Source organism: Wolffia australiana, chromosome 1 (genome assembly GCF_029677425.1).
Source record: "Wolffia australiana isolate 7733 chromosome 1, ASM2967742v1".
NCBI lineage: Eukaryota > Viridiplantae > Streptophyta > Magnoliopsida > Alismatales > Araceae > Wolffia > Wolffia australiana.
The window spans coordinates 6685001-6711735 of NC_135835.1; the positions used below are offsets into that span (position 1 = coordinate 6685001).

Sequence of the window (26735 nt, forward strand, 5' to 3'; positions counted from 1 at the left end):
CCATCGCCATCGGGAGCTTCCTCGCCGTGAAGAAGGGGATAACGGTCGTCTTGTCCGCCGGCAACCAGGGCCCAAAGCCGGGTTCCGTTTCTAACGTCGCCCCGTGGGTGGTCACCGTGGCGGCCAGCACCATGGACCGGAGCTTCTCCTCCTCCGCAATTCTCGGCGGCGGCCAGCGCGTTCTGGTCCGCCAACTTGACCTTCATCTTCTACACCCAGTTCGGTCCGCTGTGCTGACAGGCACAACGTAGGTGAAATGGTTGCATGGCCCTTAGCTTTTATTTCTTCTCGCAGGGGCAGAGCCTCGCGGCGACGGCGCTGAGGGGGAAAGGGCTGCGCCCGCTGATAAGCTCCGCCGCGGCGCGTGCGGCGAAGGCGAACTTCACGGCCGCGTGAGTATAAAGGATAGTTTTTTGTAAGCTTTCTCGGGTCGCGGTGATGGATTGAAGAGCTTCGTGGTTGCAGGCAGCTGTGCTTTCTTGGGTCTCTGGACCCGGTTAAGGTGAAGGGGAAGATTGTCGTTTGCCTACGCGGGATTAACCCGAGGGTGGAGAAGGGGGAGGCGGTGCTGCTCGCCGGCGGCGCGGGGATGATCCTCGCCAACGCGGCGGAGCAGGGGAATGACATCACCGCAGATGCGCACTTCCTGCCTGCCGTCCACATCGGCTACACGGACGGTCTCACCGTCTACAAGTACTTAAACAGCACTCGGTGAGGAGATTGAAACCACAGCAGTGCGCATCCTTCTTTTTAAGATGGAGTATTTCAGCTGAAGATTGAGCGAGTTTGAATGCAGGAATCCCACGGCCACCATCACCCCTGCAGTGACATTGATGAACGTGAGGCCCGCGCCTCTTATGGCCGCATTCTCGTCGCAGGGCCCAAACACTGTTACCTCCGATATCCTCAAGGTTTGCCATCTTTACCCGTCTCTCTCTCTCTTTACATCACTCACCACGCAGGCACATACCCATTACCAAAAACCCTCCAATTTTTAAAATGTCGAATGAATGTATAAATTTATGCATGCGGGGATGAGTCCCTTTGTTCATGTGTACATGTATGCTTGCGTGGATGTGTCCCTTTGTTCATGTCTACGTTTATGCAGGCGTGGATTAGTCCCGTTGTTCATGTGTACCTATATGCATGTGGGGATGAGTGCATTCGTTCATGTATAATGTATGCATGTGCGAATGTTTGAACGAATGGAAATAAATATCAGTCAATCAACACATCCAATCGCAGCTCATGTCTATCTTCTCTCCACCCAATGATCACTAATGTTAACAACGTCTGAAGCCTAATCCCCGTGTCGCCGTACTCAATGCTAAGTTTTGTTTCATTCATCCAATGAGCAGCCTGATATCACTGGCCCAGGAGTGAACATCGTTGCGGCCTTTACCAAGGCATCAGGGCCAACCGGCGAAGACTTCGACAAGAGGCGAATCCCCTACGCCGTAATTTCAGGGACATCAATGTCCTGCCCCCACATCTCAGGCATTGCTGCTCTCCTCAAGACTCTCCATCCTGAATGGAGCCCAGCTGCGATCAAATCTGCCATCATGACCACAGGTGAAGCTCTTATTTTCTTAAAATGTTCATAAAAGCTTCATAGTTTCTTATTTTGCGGTACCTAATCAATGGTTCCTATTATCTTATTGTGTGATATTTTTTGGTGTAGCCGCGACCGATAATAATCTTGGCACGCCCATAAGGAACTCGTCGTTGGCGGTGGCCACGCCTTTCAGCTATGGCGCTGGGCATGTCCGTCCCAACCTCGCCATGGACCCCGGCCTGGTATACGATCTAACTGTTGAAGACTACCTCACCTTTCTCTGCGCCATTGGCTACGACTCCAGCCAGATGTCCGTCTTCACCAACAAGTCCTCCGCTTGCCCGAAGAAACGGCCTAGTATCGCGGACTTCAACTACCCTTCTATCACTGTGACGAGCCTATTGGGTGAGGTGACGGTGTCACGCAAGTTGAAGAACGTCGGAAAGCCGGGGATTTATAGAGTTCGTGTTCAGCCGCCAGCAGGGATATTCGTAAAGGTTGAGCCTGACATGATCGAGTTCAAGCGGGTCGGCGAGGTGAGAGAGTATAAGGTCACCATGAAGGCCGCGAGAGGTGCAGCTGTCTCAGAATACTTGTTTGGAAGGCTGACATGGCGGGACGGCTACCACAGAGTGGCCAGCCCCATTGTTGTGGTCGCCCAACGCAAGTTTTAGGGATATGTAGTTGCTTGCATTTGTTGAGGATAGATTTGTTGCGAGGACACTGTAGTACGTAATTGCAAAGACCTTCTCTCGTGCGAATTTCAAATAACTGAATCTTCGTCTTCATTTCTTGCTCCTAAGCACTGGTAAAATGCCATAAAATCAAGTGAGTTTTGAACTTCATTCTAAAAATATAATGAATTAATTTAAGCCTTATTAGCATGAAATTATGAAATCCACGTCATAATTTGCATTTTAATTGTGCTTATGAGTTATTAACCTTATGTATAATAAATACTGAAAATTAGATAATATTATGTTTCTATTGTCTCATACGGAGAAGTGCTATAAGCGATAAATACTATGCCGAGTTGATATGATATTTTTTTAATAAATATTTTAGGTAAAGAAGAGTCACATCAAGGATTCATTGGTCCATAGAAGATAACTTGGTTTAATTATTGACTTAACACATAATGTTTAACTCATTTAAAGTTTTTTTATGGATCAGGAGGTAGGGTTGACATCATGATATTGGAAAAATAGATAGATATCATGAATCTTTAGGAATATAAATTCAATCGAATGGATTGTGGTATAGAGATGGAGTGAAATATGATCTAACAAAAGCCCTTATTTCAGTAAGGGGAGCTGACGGAAGTTTGCAATGATCTGGTTCATTGGAAAGTGTGGCATGACATATTATGTTCCTATAATGTCTACTCTATCTAGTTTAACTTCTTTAATTTCAAAACCCTATTTTCAGTTCTTTCAGATGCAGATTTCCTCCTTTTAGATACGAATCATGATCCTCCAATTTAGTACCCAAATCTATTTTAATCAGATGAGTATGGAATGAATGAGACTTGAAGCAAATTCAAGATGATAAAAATGAATGATGGTAGATTGTTTCATCCAGCTAGCCATTGCAGTTTCTTGTTAAGAGCGGGTATAGAGAATTAAGAAGACGTTTTATCCAATGCATTAATTTTCCTAAAATTTCCCTATATCATGAGCTACATATAAATATATTTTCTTATTTTCTAATTTATTCTGAGACTTTATTCTTCTTTGTTTCTTACATCTGAAGTCCCCTCTATGCTGGGTTTTTTATCCCATGCCTTTTGAGTCATCAGATGAACCTACTATCCATATGTGGATAAATGCATATTATCATACCATTATTCCTGATTTATTATTAGCGGAAAGGAATCCGCACATGTTACCACATCTTAGTAATGGTTATATAGAGTTTGTCTTCCATCGGATTTCATCTCAAATCAAAATCCAGACAGATGAAACATATAGTGAGTATTCATACCTCAGTTTTTCAGACGATGTGTGCTTGATAACACAAAATTAGGATCCGTATTGTCATTGGCGGCCTTTGATTTTGATATATAATTTATGAAAAGACCTCTTATTGTGCAAATAGATCTAGATAAAGTATTTTCTCTATAAGGAATAGTGATTTAGAATTCAATACTCTTTAAATGTTTACCAAAGAGAAATGATGGGATACTTATAAACAATGACATAGTGATATGACAGAAATGGTGACAAAGAAATATGATAGATAATATTTATAAGGATAAACATTATTATAGGAGATAAAAATTTGAATATAGTGATGTTGAGAGGGAGTGAGAAATAGGGACAGGAGAGATGGAGTGATGTGACAATGATGAGATAGAAAGGTGGATAGAGATAGATGATTATGTGTAGTTAAATGGATGTAAATGTTTAGTTGAGCCTAGGGACACTGGGATAAGAAGTAACTAATGTAGAAAGATTTAAGGAGATGTTGGAGATAGGAGAAATGATGTAATGGATGATGAATCTCACCTAATAGTCATAATGAAGATCGAAAAATTTTAGACAAGAAGATCACCCTAGATTCTTACATTTTGCCAGGATCGCCATCATCTTCAAACAGAATAGTTTTTTCCACTTCTCTGATTCTTCTCCTTGATCGCCCGTGACACCATAACAGGCTTTATGGGTCTCTCAACCCACTATCTTTTAATTGATTACAAATGTATGAAGAAAGTTCAAATGAAAATCTTCCTCTGATTGGCATTTCATCTTATATATCTGAGGGTAGTGAACGAAAGAGGGGAGAAAGACGAAGCTGCACCCAAAATTCAACTGCATCAACATTTTATATTGCTAGATATCAAGATAAAAATGTAGACAAATCCTAGTTTTTTATTTGATTAAATATTCTCTCTTATTATAAGCACTGACGGCACATCACATTCAGGATTCCTATCAACTTTTCTAAAGAGTCTTTGTAATTATTGAGTCATATTTGTTGCGTCATTATCAATCTATCGGTCCAACAGTTCCATGTGTCCCCATAGGCAATAAAAAAAAGGGAACGAATAAAAAATAATAAATGTGTGATGCGGCAATGCCACAATGCACATCAGATCTGTGTGTTATGAGATTTTACCAAATAAAATTGGGCCACATATTTCTGCCATATTTTAAAAACACTTCCAACCTTGAAAATTATTTTTCTTCATGAATATGAAGTCAGAAAATTTGTAGAAGTATCAAAAAATCCCCAATATTGAAAAAATATCTCTAAAAACAGATGTAATCATTTTAGGCTTAATAACACACATGTATTTATTTTAACACAAAGAACCATTAAAACTATGATATTGACCAATTATCTAATGTTTTATCAGCGCTATAAATTGTTGCAACCTTTTTTCCATTGAAAGTTGTCTTATATATATCATCATTTCACTGTTTGGATCAGTATAAACTCATTTTAAAATAAATTTCTTCTTTAAATTCCATTTTGAGGAAGGTTTTTATAGTTTTTTTTTCATTTGGATTTAAAGAATTTTCTTCTAGTTTAAACTTTAGTTGCATTGGGTGGATATTTTACGAAACACTTTTTGATGGATACTGTGCATGTCAATAAAATTACACTTCCATGTCATTTTAAGTTCACAAGAATAATTTTAAAAATGTCAAAAATAAATTCTTGTGATGAGAATGGCTGATCACATGAACCTTTCTACAAGCTCCAACATGAGCTTAGTGTTTTCCTCTTGAATCCTTATACTATATTGAAATCTCTATCATTCACTCCTGGAACTCAAGACTTAAACCACGGATTCTTTAGAGCTGAATCATTCTTAGACAATAGAAGCTGAGAGAAAAATCAAAAGATGGGATACAACATTGGGGAAGAAAACCTAAATAAGGGAACCCCACAGCTCATAGATACCTTTACCTACTTTTGAGAGCAAGGATTGCTCCGAGTTCTCCATCATTTAACTTAGTGAAAAACTGCCAATTCTAAATTTGAAGAACCACGCATAAATGGGGCTGTTGGTCTTCATATTAGGCCTTATTTTCTCCTCTCCATTGGCATCCATATTTAATTACTTAATTTACCTAGGTCTTACATCTTAAATAAACTTCAAAGAAATACAATTATTCCTCCACTTGACCCAAGGGAATCATGTGTAGTAACATTCAGAAAATTAGGACTCATTAAATAATTATGACTTTCCTATTTTAACCACACATGACGTGTATGCATAACCAAATATAAATGATGCAATAAATAAAAAAATAGCACATTATTATTATTACTAATTTGTATTATCAACCACCCTTCCCCCTTTATCTGGTACATGTGCACTGATGAACATAAATTTGGGGCAATAACTTTTGTTGTTATTTAAGAAAGTCAATAAAAATATTAACATTGATTCATATTAAAATTTTATTAAGTGATGTCCAATGATCTCCATTGGAAATGGATATCTAATATTTAATGCATCTTTATATGGTAATTAGAGGGACAATATGACATATTCTATAAAAAAAGGAAACGCAGAGAGATTAGAAAGATGATAATTAAATATACGTGTATAAGTGTGTGTGTGTGTGTGTGTGTGTGTGTGAATGTGTGGAATAATAAATGAAGATAATGATCAGGTGCAATGGATGATGATAATGGATAAAGATATATACATGGATGGGCAACATAAGTGGATGTTATGGATGAGATGGATGTGGATGGGTAGAGGTGGAGGATTGATGTGAATGGACAGACGTGAATAGCTGTATGTTGAGAAGCTGATTGTGAATTAAAGGAAAGAACAATTACGGTAGATTCTTATATTCTGTTTAGGTTCAATATAATTTTGACGAGGGGAGAACCCCTCCAGTTCTCTTTTGATTTCTTACTTCCATTGACAATGAACAAAAAGTAAACCTGATGGATCTCAAAGTCACATTATTTCACTTGGTCTACTATACTAAGAGAAATTGCGAGAATACTTTTACATGGTCGGAGAGATCTATCCATAGAGAGTAAGGTATAAATGGAAAGTGGAGAAGGAGCGAGATAGTCAAAGCTACCCAGAAAATTTCAGCCCAAAACTCCTATATGTTAGATATCATGATTTTGAGCATAGTAATTTGGACATAGAAAAATATTTTGTTTACAAATTTAACTTCATAAATTCTAAAAATGGACACTCCAATTTAGAATTTATTTGATGTATATGGTGTAATAAAATTCAATAAAATATTTAAATTTCATAAAAAGCAAAGTATCATTGTAAGAATAGATGAAAGTATGCTTTATAGCATGCATATTTTTTAATCATTTTGGACCAAATAAACATGTAAATTTTGATACTAATATCATAATTAGTGTGTTATCATGTACTCCCTTTATTGGCCATCAAATGGTCATGTTATCATGTTAACGTGCAAAATTCCTTCCATGTAGATGTATGGCCAACATTCAGCACAAACATTGAATAATTTCCCACTTTTTGGCCCAACTCAATGAATATTTAATTGTCTTGCACATGGATCTTTCCCATGGGATACTATTAGACTCATGAGACTTAGGCCCCTCAGGCCATTGATGGACTACTATAAGGCAATCTTATTGTGCACCTTTAAGACATTCATAATATATATATATATATATATATATTATCAGAGTTAATACAAATTAACACAAATGATTCAACTAATAATCAAAAGAATAAATTTTAGGATGGTATGTGAATATAGCTAAAGCAAATGATTTCAAGCATATCAAAGTAGTAAATCATGTATGGAATATTGCACTTGTGCCATAAAGATTTGTAAACTCATGTTATCATGCCCTCCTCCCTTATTAGAAAAATTACTAGTTAATTAAGAAGTGAAATAAATGAAATAACCCATGTCTTGATTTTGTCTTCCATCAGATTACATCCTAATGCAGGAGGCAGTTAGATGAGACATTGGACAAACAATTTAACGTAGTGTTTTCCACACACAATTATGCCATAAATATTACACATATGGCATAAATATTTGTATACATATATTATCATACTTCAACCTCCCCTTTAATAGAACCTTTGCTTTTCATTGAACTAACCCATTTATTTAGTTTGTCTTCCATCAGATTACATCTTAATGCAGGAGGCAGTTAAATGAGACATTGGACAAAGGATTAAAATAGTGTTTCTCACATAGTACGCACTCTAAAGGTTCAGAACCTGTTCTCCACTGGATTTGGATAACAAGAGACAACATTGACCCATTGCTTTCATCCTTGGACCAATCATGACTCTCTCATTTTAATATTACTTTTTAAAATGTCCATTGCGAGGAATTTTCTTATAGCTTAGATTTTCAATTCATTTCCTTGATACTATTGCAAAAGACCATTATCATCTGTTGGGCAGAAATTCAGTAAGTAGAATGTATATTACTAGGAAAAATATTTTTACCATCTCTCTCTCTCTCTCTCTCTCTCTCTCTCTCTCTCTCTCTCTCTCTCTCTCTCTCTCTCTCTCTCTCTCTCTCTCTCTCTCTCTCTCTCTCTCTCTCTCTCTCTCTCTCTCTCTCTCTCTCTCTCACTGAGTCTCTCTCTCTCTCTCTCACTGAGTCTCTCTCTCTCTCTCTCTCTCTCTCTCTTTCTCTCTCTCTCTCTCTGTCTCTCTCTCTCTCTCTCTCTCTCTCTCTCTCTCTCTCTCTCTCTCTCTCTCTCTCTCTCTCTCTCTCTCTCTCTCTCTCTCTCTCTCTCTCTCTCTCTCTCTCTCTCTCTCTCTCTCTCTCTCTCTCTCTCTCTCTCTCTCTCTCTCTCTCTCTCTCTCTCTCTCTCTCTCTCTCTCTCTCTCTCTCTCTCTCTCACTGAGTCTATCTTTCTCTCTCTCACTCTCTCTCTCTCTCTCTCTCTCTCTCTCCCTCTCTCTCTCTCTCTCTCTCTCTCTCTCTCTCTCTCTCTCTCTCTCTCTCTCTCTCTCTCTCTCTCTCTCTCTCTCTCTCTCTCTCTCTCTCTCTCTCTCTCTCTCTCTCTCTCTCTCTCTCTCTCTCTCTCTCTCTCTATCTCTCTCTCTCTCTCTCTCTCTCTCTCTCTCTCTCTCTCTCTCTCTCTCTCTCTCTCTCTCTCTCTCTCTCTCTCTCTCTCTCTCTCTCTCTCTCTCTCTCTCTCTCTCTCTCTCTCTCTCTCTCTCTCTCTCTCTCTCTCTCTCTCTCTCTCTCTCTCTCTCTCTCTCTCTCTCTCTCTCTCTCTCTCTCTCTCTCTCTCTCTCTCTCTCTCTCTCTCTCTCTCTCTCTCTCTCTCTCTCTCTCTCTCTCTCTCTCTCTCTCTCTCTCTCTCTCTATCTATCTATCTATCTATCTATCTAACTATGTATCTGTCTATCAATCTCTTTGTCTCTCTCTCTGTCTACCTACCTCTCTATCTCTCTCTATCTTTATATCAATCTAACTCTCTATATTTCGCTCTCTCCGTACTTTTCATTCCTATAACACTCCACCCCCCCACACACCCCCAAGAAAAAAACAAAAACAAATTCCCGCTTTGGATGGTCATCCCCCGTCGTTAGGATCCCCAAATTTAACCATCCCGAAGAACCCGGTCGAATTGAGCAAACAAAACAGACCGAGAAACACAGGGAGACGACGCAGCACCAACAAAAAATAAGACCCCCCAAAAAAGGAAAGAAAAATAAAAAAAAACAAGAGCCCCAGCCATGCACGCGACGTGAGAGACGGAGCCCATGCAGAACAGCGCACGTCTCGAAGCCTGGATGACGAATGACCGACGACGGCGGATCGAACCGCTCATCCTCCTCCGGCGTCAACCAGCCATCGGGGGAGGACCCGCAGCCATGCAAGTCCGGCCAGGCATCGGTAACATCGGTCTACAGAGCCGTCATCGGCGGCGCGGCCGCGGCCGTGACGGTGGGCTGGGCGTGCACCCTGGTGAACCACACGCTCTCGGTCGCAGTGGACCAGCCGGGCTTCTCCGCGGCCTGCAAGATCGACCTCAAGCTCTGGCGGCCCTTCTGGAGCAAGCGCGGCCTCAAGCCGCTCGAGCTCGGCCCGGGCCGGCGGGTCGACGTCTTCTGGGACCTCCGCTCAGCCCACTTCGCCGGCCGGCCCGAGCCCAACAGCGGCTTCTACATCGCCCTCGTCTCCAACGACGCCGTCGCGCTCCTCCTCGGCGACGCCAAGAAGGAAGCCTTCAAGCGCACCAAGGCCCGCCCAGCCGCGCCCGAGGCCGCGCTGGTTTCCAGAAGAGAGAGCGTGGCCGGGAAGAGAAGCTTCTCCGCCAGAGCCAGACTCAGAGGGGACGATCCTAGAGAGAGAGAGATTGTGGTGGAGAGCTGCTTTGCCGGGGGGCTCGCTGAGATGAGGATAAGCGTTGATGGGCAGGCCGTCCTCAGAGTGGATAATTTGAGGTGGAAGTTTAGGGGGAATGTGACCGTGGTGGTGGAGGATATGCCGGTGGAGGTTCTCTGGGATGTTCATGGGTGGTTGTTTGGTGTGGCTCTTGGAGTTGGGCAGGCTGTGTTTCTCTTCAGGGCCGGCGGCGCGTCGGCGGCGGAGGGGGAGGCGGCGTTGTCTGCGGTTCCTGAGTTTTCCTTTGTGTTGTACGCTTGCAGGGTGGAGTAGCCTTTGTGTGCTTTCTGTTCGGTCAAGTTGGGGAATTCTTCTGTAAATGGTATGAGTTGTCAACTTATGGAAAGAAGAATGGTGGATTTACTATTGACTGTGGGAGAAGCCCTGAATGGGGAAGGAAGAAAGGTGTCAGCTTGCCAACCCTTCGCACTAGGAAATTCTTCTTCCAATCACCCTCTTCTTCATTAGAGAGAGAGAGAGAGTAAGATTGGGAAGAAAAATGCTGAATTTTCCCCACCCTTCAAATTTCAGTACTGAGAGAGAGAGGGGAAGAGAGATAAGTGTTAAATTCAAATGCTTGCCAACTTTGCTAAAAGCTATAGCATACTGCAAAGGCGCTACTTTTTAATCTTTGAGCAGGATGCTTTTATTCAGCCCTCCTCTGCGACACCTGCCCTATCCTATTTATGGCCCAAGCATGCAATGTGATGCTTCTTGAATTAGCCACCTGACTCTGACACCATGTTAGATTCGCGCACTTTCCGACTGTGCTATTTTTTCATCTTTAAGCAGGATGTTGTTCTTCAACAATAATATTACAGATTTTGGCCGAGAAAATTGAAAGGTGTGTCAGCTAATATTGGGTTCTAACGAAGGGGACATGAATAAGAAAATGAGCCAGAGATGATGCGGTCACCTCCCAAAGCACCTGAGAATGGTGGAAGTGAGAGTGGAAGTAAGGAACTTGAGGCCGGTAGACCCACCAGGGAAGTAGGAGATGGCATAGTAGGAAAGTGCCAGGACCTGAGATGGCATAGTAGCAAACGGCCCTTCAGATATATATAAAAAATATATTTATAAGTTTGAGAGAAAAAAAAGCCGGTGGATCAAAGTCAGAACCTGAAGCACTGAGAAGAAGACCGACAGAACATAGCTGTGGAGGACCATGGAAACGTATATGGTTGCCACCATGGTGCCAATGAACCCGATTGAGAAAGGAAGCCTCTGTAAAACATAAAACATCCAGAGCATCAGAGAAAGTGTTAGTAATACAAACTTTACTCAGATTAATTTATCATATATATGATTTATTCAAGTATAGTTACAAGTTAAGGGAAGTAAGACATTCATTCAAGTACGAGATTACATGTATGGAGGCTAAGTCAATTACAATTTAAATGATGGTTTTCATCTAAATGCAGACAAGAAAGAGGATTTAGTTTACCTCCACTCAATAAATAGGGGCTGTAAAGATCCCCATGGAGACCTAACAAAATCAAGAAATGGGATGAGGGATAGAGAGGAGAATAGGATAGATGGAAACGGTAACACAGAAGAAGAGAGAGCAATAGGTGAACAAACTCTCAAGAACCTCCGAGTCGAGAGTTCTTGCCCTCACGAAAGCTGATAAAGATACTCATGCTAAGAAACCACAGGGTGATCATTCATCAAAAGTCCCTCCAATGACATTACAAGGGGGTATTTATAACCCTACAATTTCAAGAATCGGTTATCTCATCAGGACTCTAACAATACTTCCCCCATCGGCGACAGCTTGTCCTCAAGCTGTTCAAGAGGATCCCCTGGATCCATTATTGGACTGCTAGTTGACGTAGGAATGGGTCAAGCTGGATCCTAGACTGGGTTGATAGCTGCCTTGAAAACAGAGGTGATGATGGCGTTGTTTTCGGTGGAGGTGCATCCAATGGAGACGGCTGCAGCCATGGTATTCATGTAGGACGCATTGCTGGCTTTGGCTGGCCGCATGAAGATGGCGACCCATGGTAACTGGTTGGCAAATGGCAGTAGGCGGTAATGGCTCCCACAGGGACAGTGCCACCTTGTAGTGCTGTAGCAGTGACATCATGTATTATGGTAGCGGCCACAGCAAAGATGAAAGACTTGGCGGACAAAGTAGGATATGGATATGGCATCAGCGGATGTCGAAGACATCAGGTAGTGCGGTGGTGGCAACGCTGAAAGAAGAGTGCTGTGCAATGGTGACTTCAGCAGTAGATGGAGAGACGCGGTCAGCGCAGAGGCAGCTGACCTCGGTTGCATTTCAGCTGGATCATGACAGAAAAATGTTAGGTCAGTTGTGGCCCTGAGTCGTGGATGGTATTCCCCTGTTGGGCCACAAGAGGTGGGCTCAACTTTGAGTGCCCAGTGCGGGTCTTTCTTTGCTCTGGCCCGAAGTTTAGCGCATAGGTCAATTGTGCAGCCCCTTCTGGCAGATGGGTTTCATAAACCCCAGTTTCCGACGGACAGTCATCGTTACAGGTGTGTCGGTGGCACTGTGATGGCATCCATGAGAGTGGATGGAGCAGTGGGCAGGGCCTTGGCCTCTTAAGTACAAGGCTGAGCAGAGGTAGCAGCCGTGGTTGCATCTCATTGAAGGCGAAAAAGGATAAGTCTCCAGTGGCATTTTTGGAGGTGTTTGAGATGGTGGCCGTGGTGGACTCCGCGGCTAGGGTTGCAGGTTCAGCCATTGCATTTTGCTCAGTTGCTGGAGCTTTTTCCGAGGCAATTACAATTGTCTTTGTAGCAGGCAGGGCGACATTTGCCGACACCACTGCTACGTTGGTTGAAGCGATGACAGATGTAGCTTCTGCAGTGGCAGATCTGGGAGCGATGCCTGATGCAGCGTCTATAGAGGAGCGTTTATAAATATCAGTATAGCGTCTATGGAAGTTGTGACAGTGGCAAAGAAAACGAAGGTGGCGCCAGTTCTTGGAGCGTCAACGGCTGTTCTGGCGTTTCCTGATGCGACTTCTGCAGATGATGCGTTGGTGGTGGCGAATCTTGGAGGGGCTGTTGGAATGTCGCCTACTGCAGCTTCTGCAGAGGATGTGTCTGCAGCAGGGGATCTTGGAGCGGCTGTTGAAGCCTCGCCTGATGCGACTTCTGTAGATGACATGTTGACTGCGGCAAATCTTGGAGCGTCGCCTGATGCAGCTTCTGCAGATGACGTGTTGACAGCGGCAAATCTTGGAGCGTTGTCTGATGCAGCTTCTGCAGATGACGTGTTGACAGCGGCAAATCTTGGATCAGCGATGGCTGGAACTGCCGACAAGGCAGAAACGGCAGCGATTGCTGCAATCTTCTTTTCCTCCTTGATTGGTTGAGGTTGACCATAGATTTGCATCAATTCCAACAACAATTGCTCTACAGTTTGCAGACTTTGCTGGATGCTGGCATATGAGTCTAACTCTATTGCCACAGGTCGCAAGAACTTCGGCTCTCATACCAAAGTTACGATCCCCATGGAGATCTAACAAAATCAAGAAATGGGATGAGGGATAGAGAGGAGAATAGGAGAGATGGAAACGGTAACACAGAAGAAGAGAGAGCAATAGGTGAACAAACTCTCAAGAACCTCCGAATCGGGAGTTCTTACCCTCACGAAAGCCGATACAGCTACTCGTGCCAAGAAACCACAGGGTGATCATTCATCAAAAATTCCTCCAATGACATTACAAAGGGGTATTTATAACCCTACGATTTCAAGAATCGGTTATCCCATCAGGACTCTAACAGGGGCCATGGTCTTCAGGCATCCCATTACTCAAGAGATTCAGGATTCATCTTGTTTTGATTCAAAAGACTCCCTCTCAAAGTTTTAAATACATCCCTTCAAGTAGGGTTGGATTCAGGTACTTTTTTATAATATTTTCTAATGTTATTGATCCATATACATCAGTGCAAGATGCTCCAAATTTATATCACAACACCACACATAATTTAAGAACAACTTGTCTGAAGGACTGAATAGTTTGGTTCAAAGTCACTAAATCTCTGCACATCTACCTTCCATGGAATATAGTATCCCAAACTGACTTAGTTTTGGCAACTCTGGCTTGGATGCAAGAAGGATAGATGTGATACTGATTGATCGAATGGATCTATTCATTGGTTGATCAATCCAATTTTGATCCATTCAATTCAAAGGCCCGATCAGACAATCTCAATCTATTGCTTTAATTAAAACTTAAAATGATTCAGTTCATCAAAAATTGTGGATACCAAAAATAACTCCTCATCAAAATAGTCTAAAAATAGAGCTGATTGGCCGAATCTGCAAATGTGCCTCTATTATCAGATCGACCCACTTGATCCAATCTTGGTCCAGATGAGGCGATTGACTTGGCCAATCAGAACTCAATCAAGTCAGTTCGATTGATTTGACCACTTTGATCAGATCTTGATCTAGCCAATTCCAGGAAGTTTAAATGAGGGTTCAGCACCCGTCAAAGTCAACATCATTGACCTTCATTGACATTGATATTGACAATGACATTGATGGTTTTCCGGTGGTTCAAGATGATAATGATGATGACATTGACGCTGTGTACTGAAGTGTAGACATTGACGGTTGACAACTGCCTCAATGTTGCATCAATGCCACGTCAATGAGATGACCCAAATAGACAAGCGAGAGTCAACTATGACGTCATTTTGACGAGGATGTTAGCAAATATTCAGTCATTAATGATGACACAGTCGATGACGGCCACTCCTGAGATGTTGGCATCATGCTGACACTTTTGGCCAGTAAGGTTGGTGCCTTCAATGATATTTGTAAAGTAGTAGTCAACATTCCCATCAAGGACCCACATCAATGTCACCAGGATGTGCCAAACCCTAGTTCGGATTATTTTATACCATAAGAGTGGAGATCAGGAAGTGGGAAATCACACAAATCCTGCCACAGACCAAAATTGAGATGGGTTTCCAAGTTTTAATAAGGATATTGCAGATATGACTCATATTCCAACTGAATGCCAATCAAATGAATAAACGAGAAAGAGAGAGAGGAAGGGAAGTAGAGTACCTCTTTAGAGAACATGTGAAAGAGCTGGTTCTTGGCGCCCTTGAGGGCAAAGAAGGAGCCAATGATGAACGCACATCCAAGGGTGAAGCAGATCGCAAATTTTTGAGGCATCAAGACCATCACAGGAAGGAACATGCTGAAGGCGACGAAGATGAAGAAGACCCCCGTGGAAAGCAGCAGCCCAAAGTATACGAGAGATTTTCCAGAGGGGACATGGCTTGTTGCGGTTTGAAAGCTCCCTGGCAATTCTCTTACCCCTTTTGATACCCTGTAAGTTGATGAGGAAGGTTGAAAAAGAATGGGTAAGAACATCTTGCTCATTCTTTACTGAAAAATTTCAGGATAAAACTATAAGGATCGAGCTTGGTTTTTTATTAGAATTGATCTAAAAATTGTTAAAGCTGAATAAAGAAATCTGACCAAGATTTCAAGATACAGACCTGAATTGGAAGAACTTACCAAGAAATTGGTAAAATGGAGATCATGAAAAAGTGTGTTCTGGAGCAAGAAACAGCACGTCGGAATAACTATAACCCGGCAAACAGATCAAACTGGGTATAATAATTAAAGATCTAAAAGGGAATGAAGTTAAGACAGATCAACTGTAGTGGGTCTGAGATGACCATAAATTTCAAACGACATGTAGAAGCCTAAAATGCAAGAAAAAAAGGTCGAATACCCAATAAATCGATTTTGAAAAACAAAATGAGAAGCTATCAAATTTGTAGAAACAAGGCTCGAGCATATATTATGAAAATCAGTCTTCTTTTGAGAAAATCACTAGAGTTCATTATTCCGCGGAGAGTAACTTAGATTCACTAAGAGCTAAAGTTTCTCTCACACGAGGTATTTCAAGAACATTATCATGAAACCTTGAAAGAACCCTCCAAAACCCAACCAAGACGAGCCATAAGGCCACAGAACCCCCGAATCAGGAGCCCAATTTGAAAATTTCATGAGATTTTGCCGGTAAACAAAAAAAAATCACGGATCGGACTTCGACTCTCTCCGAATTCCGAGCCCGCAACAGAATGGAAGGGATAAAGCGGGTCAAAAGGGACTTACACGTTGAAGGTCCCGGCGACCTTGTCGTTGGCGGTTCTTACGGCAGCCTCAATGTCGAAACCCAACGCCGCCGACGTCCCAGTTTCGTCGGCAGACTTGGAAGAAGCGTAGGAATTCCAGTCGGCGAGGAGGGAGGGCGATGGAGAAGAGGAATTCTGGGTCTCCGAGCTCGGCCCACCAGAGAACCAGGCCTGCACCGTCTTCTGCATCTCCGATTCTCTTCTCTTTTCTCTTCTCTTCTCTTCTCTTCCCTTCTCTTCTCTCGACGACGGAGCCTACACTGCAGCGAAAAAAGTCCAACTAAGCTTTGAGCCTTCGTCAACCATGGCGATACTTCTCTTTAGCTTCTCCCATTGGGCCCATGCCAACCGACCAGTTCAGCCCAATAAGGGAGTCCAAGTTTTATCTCCTCTTATATCAATAATCTGATCTGAAATTCTTAACTAAGTCAGATGAAAAATAGTAATCATTTTGTTTCAGGAAAGGATTATTTAATGAAATCTAGTATTCAAAATCACAAGGAAAAGAAGTGGTTGTAGTCCATTCCCCATCTAGGTGTAGGTATTTTATCTACTAGTTTAATTAACTATGAATAACAGAATTTGAAACTGAAATAAGCAAAAAATAAACTAGTCCTTATTTCTTATATAACTAGCACTGATACCCATCTTTTTTTCCAATTTTTATGTTTTTAATTGGATAAGACTAATTATTCATACGAAGGTCAAGCTTATTGTCCAAAGTTTTAGACCAACTTTGTATTTTTTTGTTTTTATTATGGTAAAACAAATTTGTGCACGTCTGAACTTGACATTGAGTAAGATGAATGCCAAAAATTTATTTTAGATGTTTAATATTCATTAATTGACTATTTATCCAAGTATTATTACCCCAAGTAACTACTAGAGTTTACTAGATTATACTTGATAGGAGATTGAATTGAATATTTGTTTATATAAATATATATATATACATTTATATTATGTGAAGTATTTAAATGTATTCATGTTTTATGCCATCTTATCTAAGAGGATAAATATGATGTTCTATGCCATCATGTTCACAGGTCACATCTAGAATTTCTTGTTTAAGTACATGAGCTCTAGGCTCAAGTTCTCAAGAAGTTTCCACCCCTAGACTTATGGACAGATATCTGGATTACTAGAAAAATATATAAGACACTTCGTACTAGCTCACCAGGAAATTGGGTTGAGTAGCTGGATTGTGCTGTGTCCTCCCAAAACATCAATCAGAGTTTGGTGATGGGTCTCTTGCCATTTGAGCTTGCGACTCGGTGACAAACTCTCTTCCCTCTTGAAGTTGTGACACAAAGGGGTAAAGGGCATTACCCACCAGCCTACCGACTTGAGCACAAATATCACGATCACATTGAGGAAGCCTAGGAAGCAACGGAGTGTGCAGATCAGGGCATGAAGCAGAAAATTGATCAAAACTGGCATGATGTGGATTAAAAGTTGTAACTAGGTGTTGTTGAGCTTGAATACTCAGCTACTGAAGAATGTGATACTGAGTAGGACGCACAAAGTGCTTATGTCATGATATGATGAACCTTTTGATATCATCAAAAGCATGGGATGTTTGGCCTATCACCTGAAGATCCCCCCTAGATTACCAATACATCTAGAGTTAAATGTGTCTCTCCTCAATATGTACAAGGAGGATGCAGAAGACCTAGGGTGAAACAGTTCAAAGTGGGGCAGAAGTCATCTTGGATAAAAGGGAATTGAACGATGGAGGCAAATACTACCAGAACCACATGGTAGAGTTCCTTGTGAAGTGGAAGGATCACCTAGGCGAAGTAGTGACTTGGGTGCACGACTCACACTTATGGCACTATGAAGACTCTATATGAAGTTACAAGGAGAAGTAGACATTGTTAAGGATGTCATGGGCTTCCATAGCTGTGTGTGAGGCCCTCATTTTGTTTGGGTTTTTTTAATTAGAAACCATGCACCCAACATCTACATGAGTGGTGTGGCTGCTGCACGGGGGCCTAGGCTGCCTGCGACCACACGACTTGGTAGATAAACATAGTTTTTATCACTATTCAGGTATTTGTGTGAATTTTTCTTCATTTGATTTGTCGAATAACTTGTTCAAGATCGTAATTACTACCTTTGAGTATTTAAGGCTGAATTTACTGAAGATTTAAATAAAATTAATTACAAGGTAATATCTTTATTTAGATGATGCGGTAAACATATCTAAAAGTTTAAGATTATTTTAAAGCTCAAGTCATTGGCATAATGGCTAGTTTTTGCTCTTAACTCTTGAACTGATGGTAAAATTATAAATATGAAAAGTCAAAATTAAAATGGTTATTATTTATCATAATCAATGCATGTGACTGTTGGACTTTTTACAGAATACCATTATGCCCTTTTGGATTTCTATGTCCATATATACAGTTTTTAGCCCTAATTTCAAATCCCCTTCTCCTTGTCCTTTGAAAATCTCAGTCCAAAAGCTAGAGAGAGATCTCAATTCCTGGAGCAATTTTCAAGCAGCTTTTTAGCATTATTTGAATATGATTTTTTTCTAACATCAATCCAAGTCCAAATAACATAGAATCATGGTTTTTGGTGTAAGGTATTTCAGGATTCTAAGAAAATAAGGCTGGGATCTGAACTTCGCACATCCTCAACCTTGTGATAAGTTTATAATTTTTAGAATAATTTTTATACTTATTTTGAGTTTTTGTTCAACATAAGAATTTTTTTTAACATCCATAAAAAACCAAAGAACTTGGAATCTCATCATTTGGTTGAGTTTGAAAGAGTTATAGGGGTTTAAAGTTGGACACAGAGAAATCGGGCGATGAACTAAGGATGTGGAAAGATTGATATCTAGAGATTTATCTGATTTGGTTTTGAATACTTTTGTGTGAGATAAAAAACCTTGTGCAGAATTGTGTTAAAAAACCTTTCCAGGTGGAATCATCATATTTGGTGCAGTATTGAAAAATATTTGAGTTTCATCCAAAAATTTTCACCCAAAGGTCAAACGCAAATCAAGAATTTTATCTAAAGAAAAACATGGAGGAGAAGAGGACTGAAGAAAGAACGAACACAAACAAGGAGGTATTACTGAAGGGAATTCATATTTATATTTTTTGATATTTATCTATGAATTAAGAAAAAATTTACATAAAAGTATTCTTGTTGAAATACATAAAATTGATCCTTCTGTGGAATAATATTTTTAAGTAGGTATCATACTCAGTGTTGTTGAGGAGAATACATTATTCAGAAATATATTTTTATTTCTAAATCTTTGTGGTCATTCAGGTTAAGACTTTGGGGGCCATAAGGAAAAGGCTTTGGGGGCCCAATTGAAGTATATCAAGCAACGTCATTCCGTGGAAGCCTTTGAGGGTTGACAATGAAAGAGCTTCATCGACTTTTTATTTTTCTTGGTATCCTTGTTCAGACCTATTTCCAAGTGATTTTCTTGGGGAGTATTCACACAAACTTGGTTAGGGCACATCATCACCTCGGAACGGATATCCCCAAACAGCATTAAGGATTAGCCTAAGTTGTCTAAAAAAATTGTGTCTCCCATTTCCTCTACCCCATGTCTTAGGTGGAAAAATCCTAGGCTTATTAAAAATATAATGTAATATATATATAGAACCTAATTCACCCCCTCTCTTAGGTTATTCCTTTCCCACATAAACTAACATTAAGATATAAATATTATGAGGCAGAGATAAGAAGAGAGAAATAGAGATACATAGATTGCAGATGTCTTTTATTACTGTTAATTTTAATTGATAGGTAGGTTATATGTGTAAGAGAAAATATTCAAATAGTAATTAAATGAAAATATAGATGTATTGAAATAGTGAATAGACATATTTTATTTTAAATAAAATATATGATAAAGAATGGAGAGGAAAAACAATAACAATAGAGTGAGTAATAAGAAGATCTTAATTAACTATATATAGTTTAATGGAGGATGAAGAGTGGATTATAAATTAAAGGAGCTCAAGATATAAATCGATAAGGAGAAAACATAATTTTATTTTTATGAGGATATAGATAAATTAGATACAGAGAGGAATGGATGATTAAAGAGAATAATAAGGGGGACTAAGGTTTAATTATATGTCTTAATATAGGATGACGGAGGCTAGATTAGTTAAATAAATAAGGTATAGATAGATTAATATATTTAAGGAATATTTATGATATTTTTTATAGTAAATTTTTAAGATAAAAGAAGTAAAGATTAATAGAAAATTAAAAGGGTGAGAAAGTTTCCTATGAAATGTTTCAATGAAGCTGTTTTAAGATGTTCAAGTCAATATCCAATTTCCTATGTTATTTGAACTAAATCTATGCATCAATCTATTTTTAAAAGGCTACTAGTCCCAAAGTAACTTCAGGAAGAGCCAAATTCAGCCTGAGTCATACGAGTGCGGGTTGGGAGTGCCAATCACCATCCCTTGGCTTTAGTGTGAATACTTGTTCGTCTTCCTCCATGCTGGTGCAAACTTGGTCCCTCCTCGAGATTCATGGGTGCCTCACTGTGCTGTTTGAGATGCTGGAGAGCTGTCACTGCTCTTCGTCGGCTCTCCCAACTGCAAGCCATATCTCCCCTCGTTCTCTTTTTCTTGGTCAGAAGATAGTGAAAAAAGGATAAGAAAATTTATTTTTAAGGCTCGAGGATGGGTCTCCCTCAGCCATAGATGGTGTGAACCACTGCTTGGCAGTCTTTTGTGTTTGTAGGATTGGCCTTGATGGTCTCCTCTACCAAAAACCACCACCTAGCCAAAGGAGGAAAAAGTCCAAGCTAGGGATTCATGGCTCTGCCCTTGGCTATCATATCTGCTTAAGAGATTGACCGAGGGCTTCAATTAAATCACATCCATGGATCCCTCTTATTTGGTATTCCTCTCTAACTAGTCAGCCTCCCTCCACATCAATGGCTAGTGTCCTCGTCAACATCCAATAGCAAATCATATTGTCGCTCGGGTGGACTCGATGTCCTCGTCAGCCACCTTGACCAATAAAAACCTGATAGAGATAAAAGAAAATATAGGTTATATGTAAGATCAGAAATTCAGATATACACTAATAATATTGATAGTCGATATCATATTGTCTGGGTTTGGAGCTTGGTTGGCTAGAGGCCCGATCATATTTTATCTCTTTATTTGTTAAGGTCTTAACTCGTTGGGTCGCGATCCATCTCTTTGTCTTCTTCATTTTGGCCCACATACGGCTACAAGAATAAAACATGATAATCCCATATCAAAAGAATAAGAAAATAGAACCACTATAAAATCTTGAACCAGATATCAAATAAAATTAAATCCCAACACTCCCTCATGCGCATTTGTATGCTCCACTCTCTCTTGTTACTGAGACCAATGTGGTCCTTTATCCATTGGCTTGGCTCGCTGCATTTGGGCCATTGTTGGCACTATAGGGTTGTTCCGTCTATGCGCCCAGCTGATGGTCAGTGTTCATTGACTTGTGGCTGGCTTGAGAATGCAGCACAAAAATGCAAACTTTACAAAACCAAATGATGCTTATCATACCCATTTGTCACCATAGTAGATAGTATTCCCTTTGGATGAGTTAATAGCATTTAGAAGAGTGTGCGTTAAGAACTTTTGGTGAGTTAATAACTTAATATTTATAGCCAACATGAATATTATAATCACTTAAGGAGATATATTTATGACACCAGTCGTAAATGATCTGTCCCCAACATTTATGAAGCATGTGGAGGCTTGATATTTTTTTATTTATGCCATTACAATGGGGGTGGCAATGATTTAACTGAGGTTTGTGAGGAAGTGCACTCAAATTATTCATTCACATCATCTTATGTTATTTTATGAATTTAATTAATTTAAATAATGCATGTTGTACATGCATAATTTTTTAGATAATGCATGTTATGGATTTAATTTCACTTTATGCATCCTTTCATTATCCATGCACAATTTTTTCGCTTATTATTTTGAAAAATATTTTTGGATAACTTAAAGAATATAATTATGTGTGAAAATAAATCCCATATTTATTATTTAATTTTTCATAGCCATTATATTTTTCTATATTTTATGAAATTTTTGGAAATTTAAGACATAAATTTTGTGAATAAGGATTTATTCAATACAGAATATATATATGGGTGAAAAAGGTTTCTTCATATATTTTTTTGGACTTTGTTGCTCGTTGGATCTGTGTTTTGGACCACAATGCATGCTTAGCAAGCAGGGGGAGTAGGATGAAATAATGGGTAATTAGGCTAGAAAAGTGATGGATTAAAACTCTTTAATGAAATTTAGTTGCATCTTACGATTCAAATTATTCAAAAAAAGTATAATTCAAAATTACATTTTGAAACATTTATATTGGAAACCTTAAAACATTTCCATAAGTAATAAAGGCTTTAAATATTGTTTTGATTTTTATTTTAAATGGAAATAATTTTACCTGAAGTGGGAAGATATTCAAACCCAGAGAACAAAAAAATACATGATTTTACCTAAACTAATCTAAGATATTTCGATGTTAAAATATAGTTCAACATTTATGGATGAACCATTGTCCAACCAGTTCTAACTAGTTCAACACACCTAGTACAATGTATATTTTTCACACTGATCGATTTAGTCAAAATCTATCACCAAATAAAGAAGAAATGGGAGCATTATGATAAGAGCTTCATGAAGACATATCAAAGAAAGAACAAGAGAAGAGATGTCACGTGTGCCATCCAGTAAAGGCTTGGAAGTTAAAAATCGCTCTGGTGATCAGGCTGGGGGGAGATCCTCCTTGCCAGAAGAGCAATAACCAATTTGGGCTTGCTCTTGGTTGTTTCTTTCCTTTTTTTCAGTTCCTTCTTCCTCTATCTTCACTCTAGACCTCTATACTCACATTCATATGCTCTTTCTTAATAGATCAAAGGGGATCATGTACAACTCAAGGTTTTTCAAGAAGGATTTCTTTCTTGGAGGTTCTAGTTTTCTTAGTAATAAAATCAAGAATCTTATCACATTAATTCTCATGTATTAATCGTGCATGTCTGATTATTAATTTAAATATTACAATTTATTGTGCTCATAAGATCATGAGGGTGATATGTCCTAGAAATAACGAGCCTTATTCCCACATTATGGCTTAAATTTAGGTTGACTTGGTGTGATGAATGATGGGTTCTAGTGTCATGGTTGAATGATAGAAAAACAATATTTCTATGCTACATAAGAAATTATTGATTCGAAATTGATCTAAAAAATAATACATCATATATACCTTGTGGGCCCTTTGTTACATCCTTAACTTTCTCACTTTGAGATTGTCCTGAAGTTGTTCACGTGCCCGGCCTCTAGAAGTATCCACACAATCATGGCACTCTTGGATCTCCACTGCTTCTCCAAGTCTTCTTTAAAATCTTGTAGACCTTCTCACCGTGTGATGGATATTATGTGGCCATCAAGCCAATCATTACTGTATTATGATCATTTAAATTCACTATGTTATTCCTATTCGATGTATAGTCGAGACAGACATCGAATTATCTAAATAGAATAGCACTAAATGATCCTACATATACGATAAATATAGTTGATCATGTGGTTATTAGTGTGGTGATACTAAGGACTAACGGTGGGTGTCCTTTGGAAAAACAGTTCACTGAATTGATCCGTACGAATCCCTAAATGGTATTATACCTAAACGTTTATCAGGTTGATTCATGTCATGGTTGTATAAGTGATCTAGTGACATGAGACACCAAGGACATCTCGTGAATGGACGTCTACATTTTGACTATGACTTACGAGCATCCAATCATGGGATTCAAATAAGTCATGGCTCGGATGTAGTAAGAAGCTCACGGAGATGATTGAGTGGTCAAGACGGGATCGTCCGCCCTAGATATAAGAGGAGATTGACTTAAGGAAGACAATGCAGAAAATCCCTTACCATGTTAGTGAGGATATTGGAGGAGTTTTTCTCCAATAATCCCCGTTATACATCAGTACTAATTGAATGACAGATTAGGGTTTGACGATAAACTATACCCTAAGTCGTTTGAGAGTCCCACGCAGATGATGGAATATACATATACGATAACAGATGGAGAAAAAGGTTCCATGAAAGAGTTCAACACTACTCGGTATCTTCTAGAGCACGAGGTGTAGCTTGGTACCCCATGGGCTAGAAACTGAACGTATCAATTAGGTTAAATTGATTCTTATTTAATTTATCTATATGTTGATATAGTTAATTGATAAGGTTGGTGAATAATTGTTATTGGGCCACTAAAGTTATTAGCCAGAATGATACACAGGCCTAGAGGATCACACGCACAAGGTGATAAGGGCATTGGTGGATATATTTTACTTTATAGGGTTTTTGAGAAAAACTTAAGTAAAATATAAATAGGGAAGGGGCACTCATTTTAAGCACCCACGCCAGCTAGATCGGAGAGCTTTGTCCTTTCTCCACTCTCTTCTCCACTCATCCACGGATAGTGCCTTCATGGTGAGAAGATCTTCTAGATTTTCAAGAAGAGTTGAAGAAGAAGACGTGGAAATCCAAGCGCCGAGTAATCACGTGGATACTTTTAGAGGCTGGATGCATGAACAGCTTCAGAACAGTCTCGAAGCGACAAAGTCAAGGGTGAAACGATTTCCCCATAAAGGTACATTCAATGTTTGATTTCAAAGATCGATTGTCAAATGATTAACACGCTTCTGCATCCATGGAATTGTGTTTTCCATGGACGAACCAAGGCACACAACCCAACACCATGAAGAGTATCTTCTTGGATGAGTGGAGAAGAGCTAAGAATGAAGGGGGGGTGGGGGAAGCTCTGGCTGGCATGGGTGCCTAAAATGGCCTGTTTATATTTTACTTAAGATTTTTCTCAAAAACCCTCTAGGCCCATGTATCATTCTAGTTAATAACTTTAGTGGCCTAATATAAATTATTATCAACCTTACTAATTAACTATATCAACATATAGATTAATTAACTAAGGACTGATTTAACCCAATTGGTAGGTTAAGTTTCCACCCGTCAGGTGCCAAGCTACACCTTGTGCTCTAGAAGATACCAACTTAGGGTATGGTTAATCATCAAACCGTAATATATCATTCAATTAATATTGATGCTTAACGGAGATCGTTGAAGAATACTTTCTCACAATATCCTCACTACCCTCGCTAGGCATTTAGCAGCATCATCTTCCTTGAGTCAATATCCTCTTATGCCGAGGCCGAATGATCTCCTCTAGACCACTCAATCATCTCCGTGAGATTCTTCCTATATCTGAGCTATGAACTATTTGAATCCCATGTTTAAGGACTTATAATTCATAGTTAAAACATAGTCATCCATCTACGAGATGTCCTTGGTGTCTTAGGTAAATGGATCACTTATACAACTGTGACATGAATCAACCTAATTGACAGTAAGGTATAATACCATTCAGAGATTCTTCAAATCAATTCAGTGAACTCTTTGCCCAAATATCACCTAATATTTGTCCTTAGTGTCGCTACACTAATAGCCATAGGATCAACAATACTTAAGCGTATAAGTCCGATGATGTAGTGTTATTCTATTCAGATAACTCAATATCCATGTCGACTATCCATTGAATATGAATATTTAAAATACATGTTTAAAAACTAGTAATCACTATATTCTGATCTCGTCATAATTCGCTAGGTCATTGCATGCATTTATGGTCTTCATTATAAACATCACACTGGAAGAATAATGAACTAGTATTTATTCAATGAACTTAAATAAAAACATGGCGGTGTGTTTTTGTTTAATGGCCAGATAATATCCATCAGACTTGGTGTGACTAAGCCCCACCAGCTAATTCACACACCTCAGCACAATTTATTGACCAATTATCATGATACATTTTTACAACCCACCTTAAGCCAACCCCACAAACTCACTAACCTACCTGATGAATTTTATGTGGTCGTCGAACCAATCACAATTCTGTATCAATTTATGCTCATTGAAACTGACATTCATTAATTATTATTCTTGTGTGATATTAGTAATGAAGTCCCACTATACATATGATGACAAGCAATCCCTAGAATTGTATTTTATATTCTTATTTGAAAGATACTTGAGATATACATCAAAATCTCCAAAAACATATCACTATTTGATATTACTTATATGATACATATGGTGGATCCCATGACCATTACAGACATTAAGGACAAACAATGGGTGCTATTTAGGGAAAAAGTTTATTGAACGGATCCATACGAATCTGTGAATGGTATTATAAATAAACAACAATTAGGTTATAAGTGGTACTTGTACTTGAGACACCAAAGACCTAGTGTGGATAAATGACTATATTTGGACTACAACTTATGAGTCCCTAATTAGGGAATTCAAATTAGTCGTATATAGAATATAGCAAGAAGTTCACAATGGTGATTGAGTGGATATGATGGGATTATGTACCCTTGGTATATTCGGAGACTGACTTGAGAAAAAATGATGCATTAAATCTATGGCCATGTGATGCTTCTAGAAATTAGAGAACAATTAGGTAATATTTTTAAAATTCATCCTAGAACTCATTTTAGAGCATTATGTATCACAATTTGGAATTGAATCATTCTGAACCATCTTGTTTTTTTCTATCCTTATTGATCATTATGGCAGATTACCAGTGTGACGCAAAAATCTGGAAGAAT

At 39.5% G+C, this 26735-nt stretch overlaps 3 protein-coding genes across 3 annotated transcripts in view; 2 read left to right on the forward strand and 1 right to left on the reverse strand.

Moving 5' to 3' along the window:
• LOC144703692 (subtilisin-like protease SBT5.3) overlaps positions 1-2343 on the forward strand; it is a 4050-nt gene extending 1707 nt beyond the window's left edge. The window contains exons 6-11 of the mRNA XM_078575925.1: positions 1-185; positions 295-392; positions 466-711; positions 797-911; positions 1359-1572; positions 1682-2343. The exon at positions 1-185 is cut by the window's left edge and continues 350 nt beyond it. Of these exons, the coding sequence (XP_078432051.1) occupies positions 1-185; positions 295-392; positions 466-711; positions 797-911; positions 1359-1572; positions 1682-2229 (1406 nt within the window). The 3' untranslated portion in view covers positions 2230-2343. The remainder of the gene's footprint in view (positions 186-294; positions 393-465; positions 712-796; positions 912-1358; positions 1573-1681) is intronic.
• Positions 2344-9300: 6957 nt separating this feature from the next.
• Positions 9301-10617, forward strand: LOC144703148 (uncharacterized). Its single transcript, XM_078575582.1, has one exon. It carries the CDS (start codon positions 9301-9303, stop codon positions 10159-10161), a length of 861 nt encoding a protein of 286 aa, XP_078431708.1. The 3' UTR covers positions 10162-10617.
• Positions 10618-10637: 20 nt separating this feature from the next.
• Positions 10638-16308, reverse strand: LOC144703702 (Got1/Sft2-like vescicle transport protein family). Its single transcript, XM_078575936.1, has 4 exons — positions 16004-16308; positions 14939-15206; positions 11008-11112; positions 10638-10911 (listed from the first exon to the last, which is right to left on the reverse strand). Exons 1-4 carry the CDS (start codon positions 16210-16212, stop codon positions 10801-10803), a joined length of 693 nt encoding a protein of 230 aa, XP_078432062.1. The 5' UTR covers positions 16213-16308; the 3' UTR covers positions 10638-10800.
• Between the last annotated feature and the right edge of the window lie 10427 nt (positions 16309-26735).

Bases quoted from the DNA above. Each gene is read 5' to 3' on its own strand.
- LOC144703148 (XM_078575582.1), top strand. From the start codon at position 9,301: ATGACCGACGACGGCGGATCGAACCGCTCATCCTCCTCCGGCGTCAAC.
- LOC144703702 (XM_078575936.1), bottom strand. From the start codon at position 16,212: ATGCAGAAGACGGTGCAGGCCTGGTTCTCTGGTGGGCCGAGCTCGGAG. The intron at 15,207-16,003 runs GTAAGTCCCTTT...ATCAACTTACAG, and splicing joins GTCGCCGGGACCTTCAACGT to GGTATCAAAAGGGGTAAGAG. The intron at 10,912-11,007 runs GTTCTGACTTTG...ATGCCATCTCAG, and splicing joins TCTTCTTCTCAGTGCTTCAG to GTCCTGGCACTTTCCTACTA.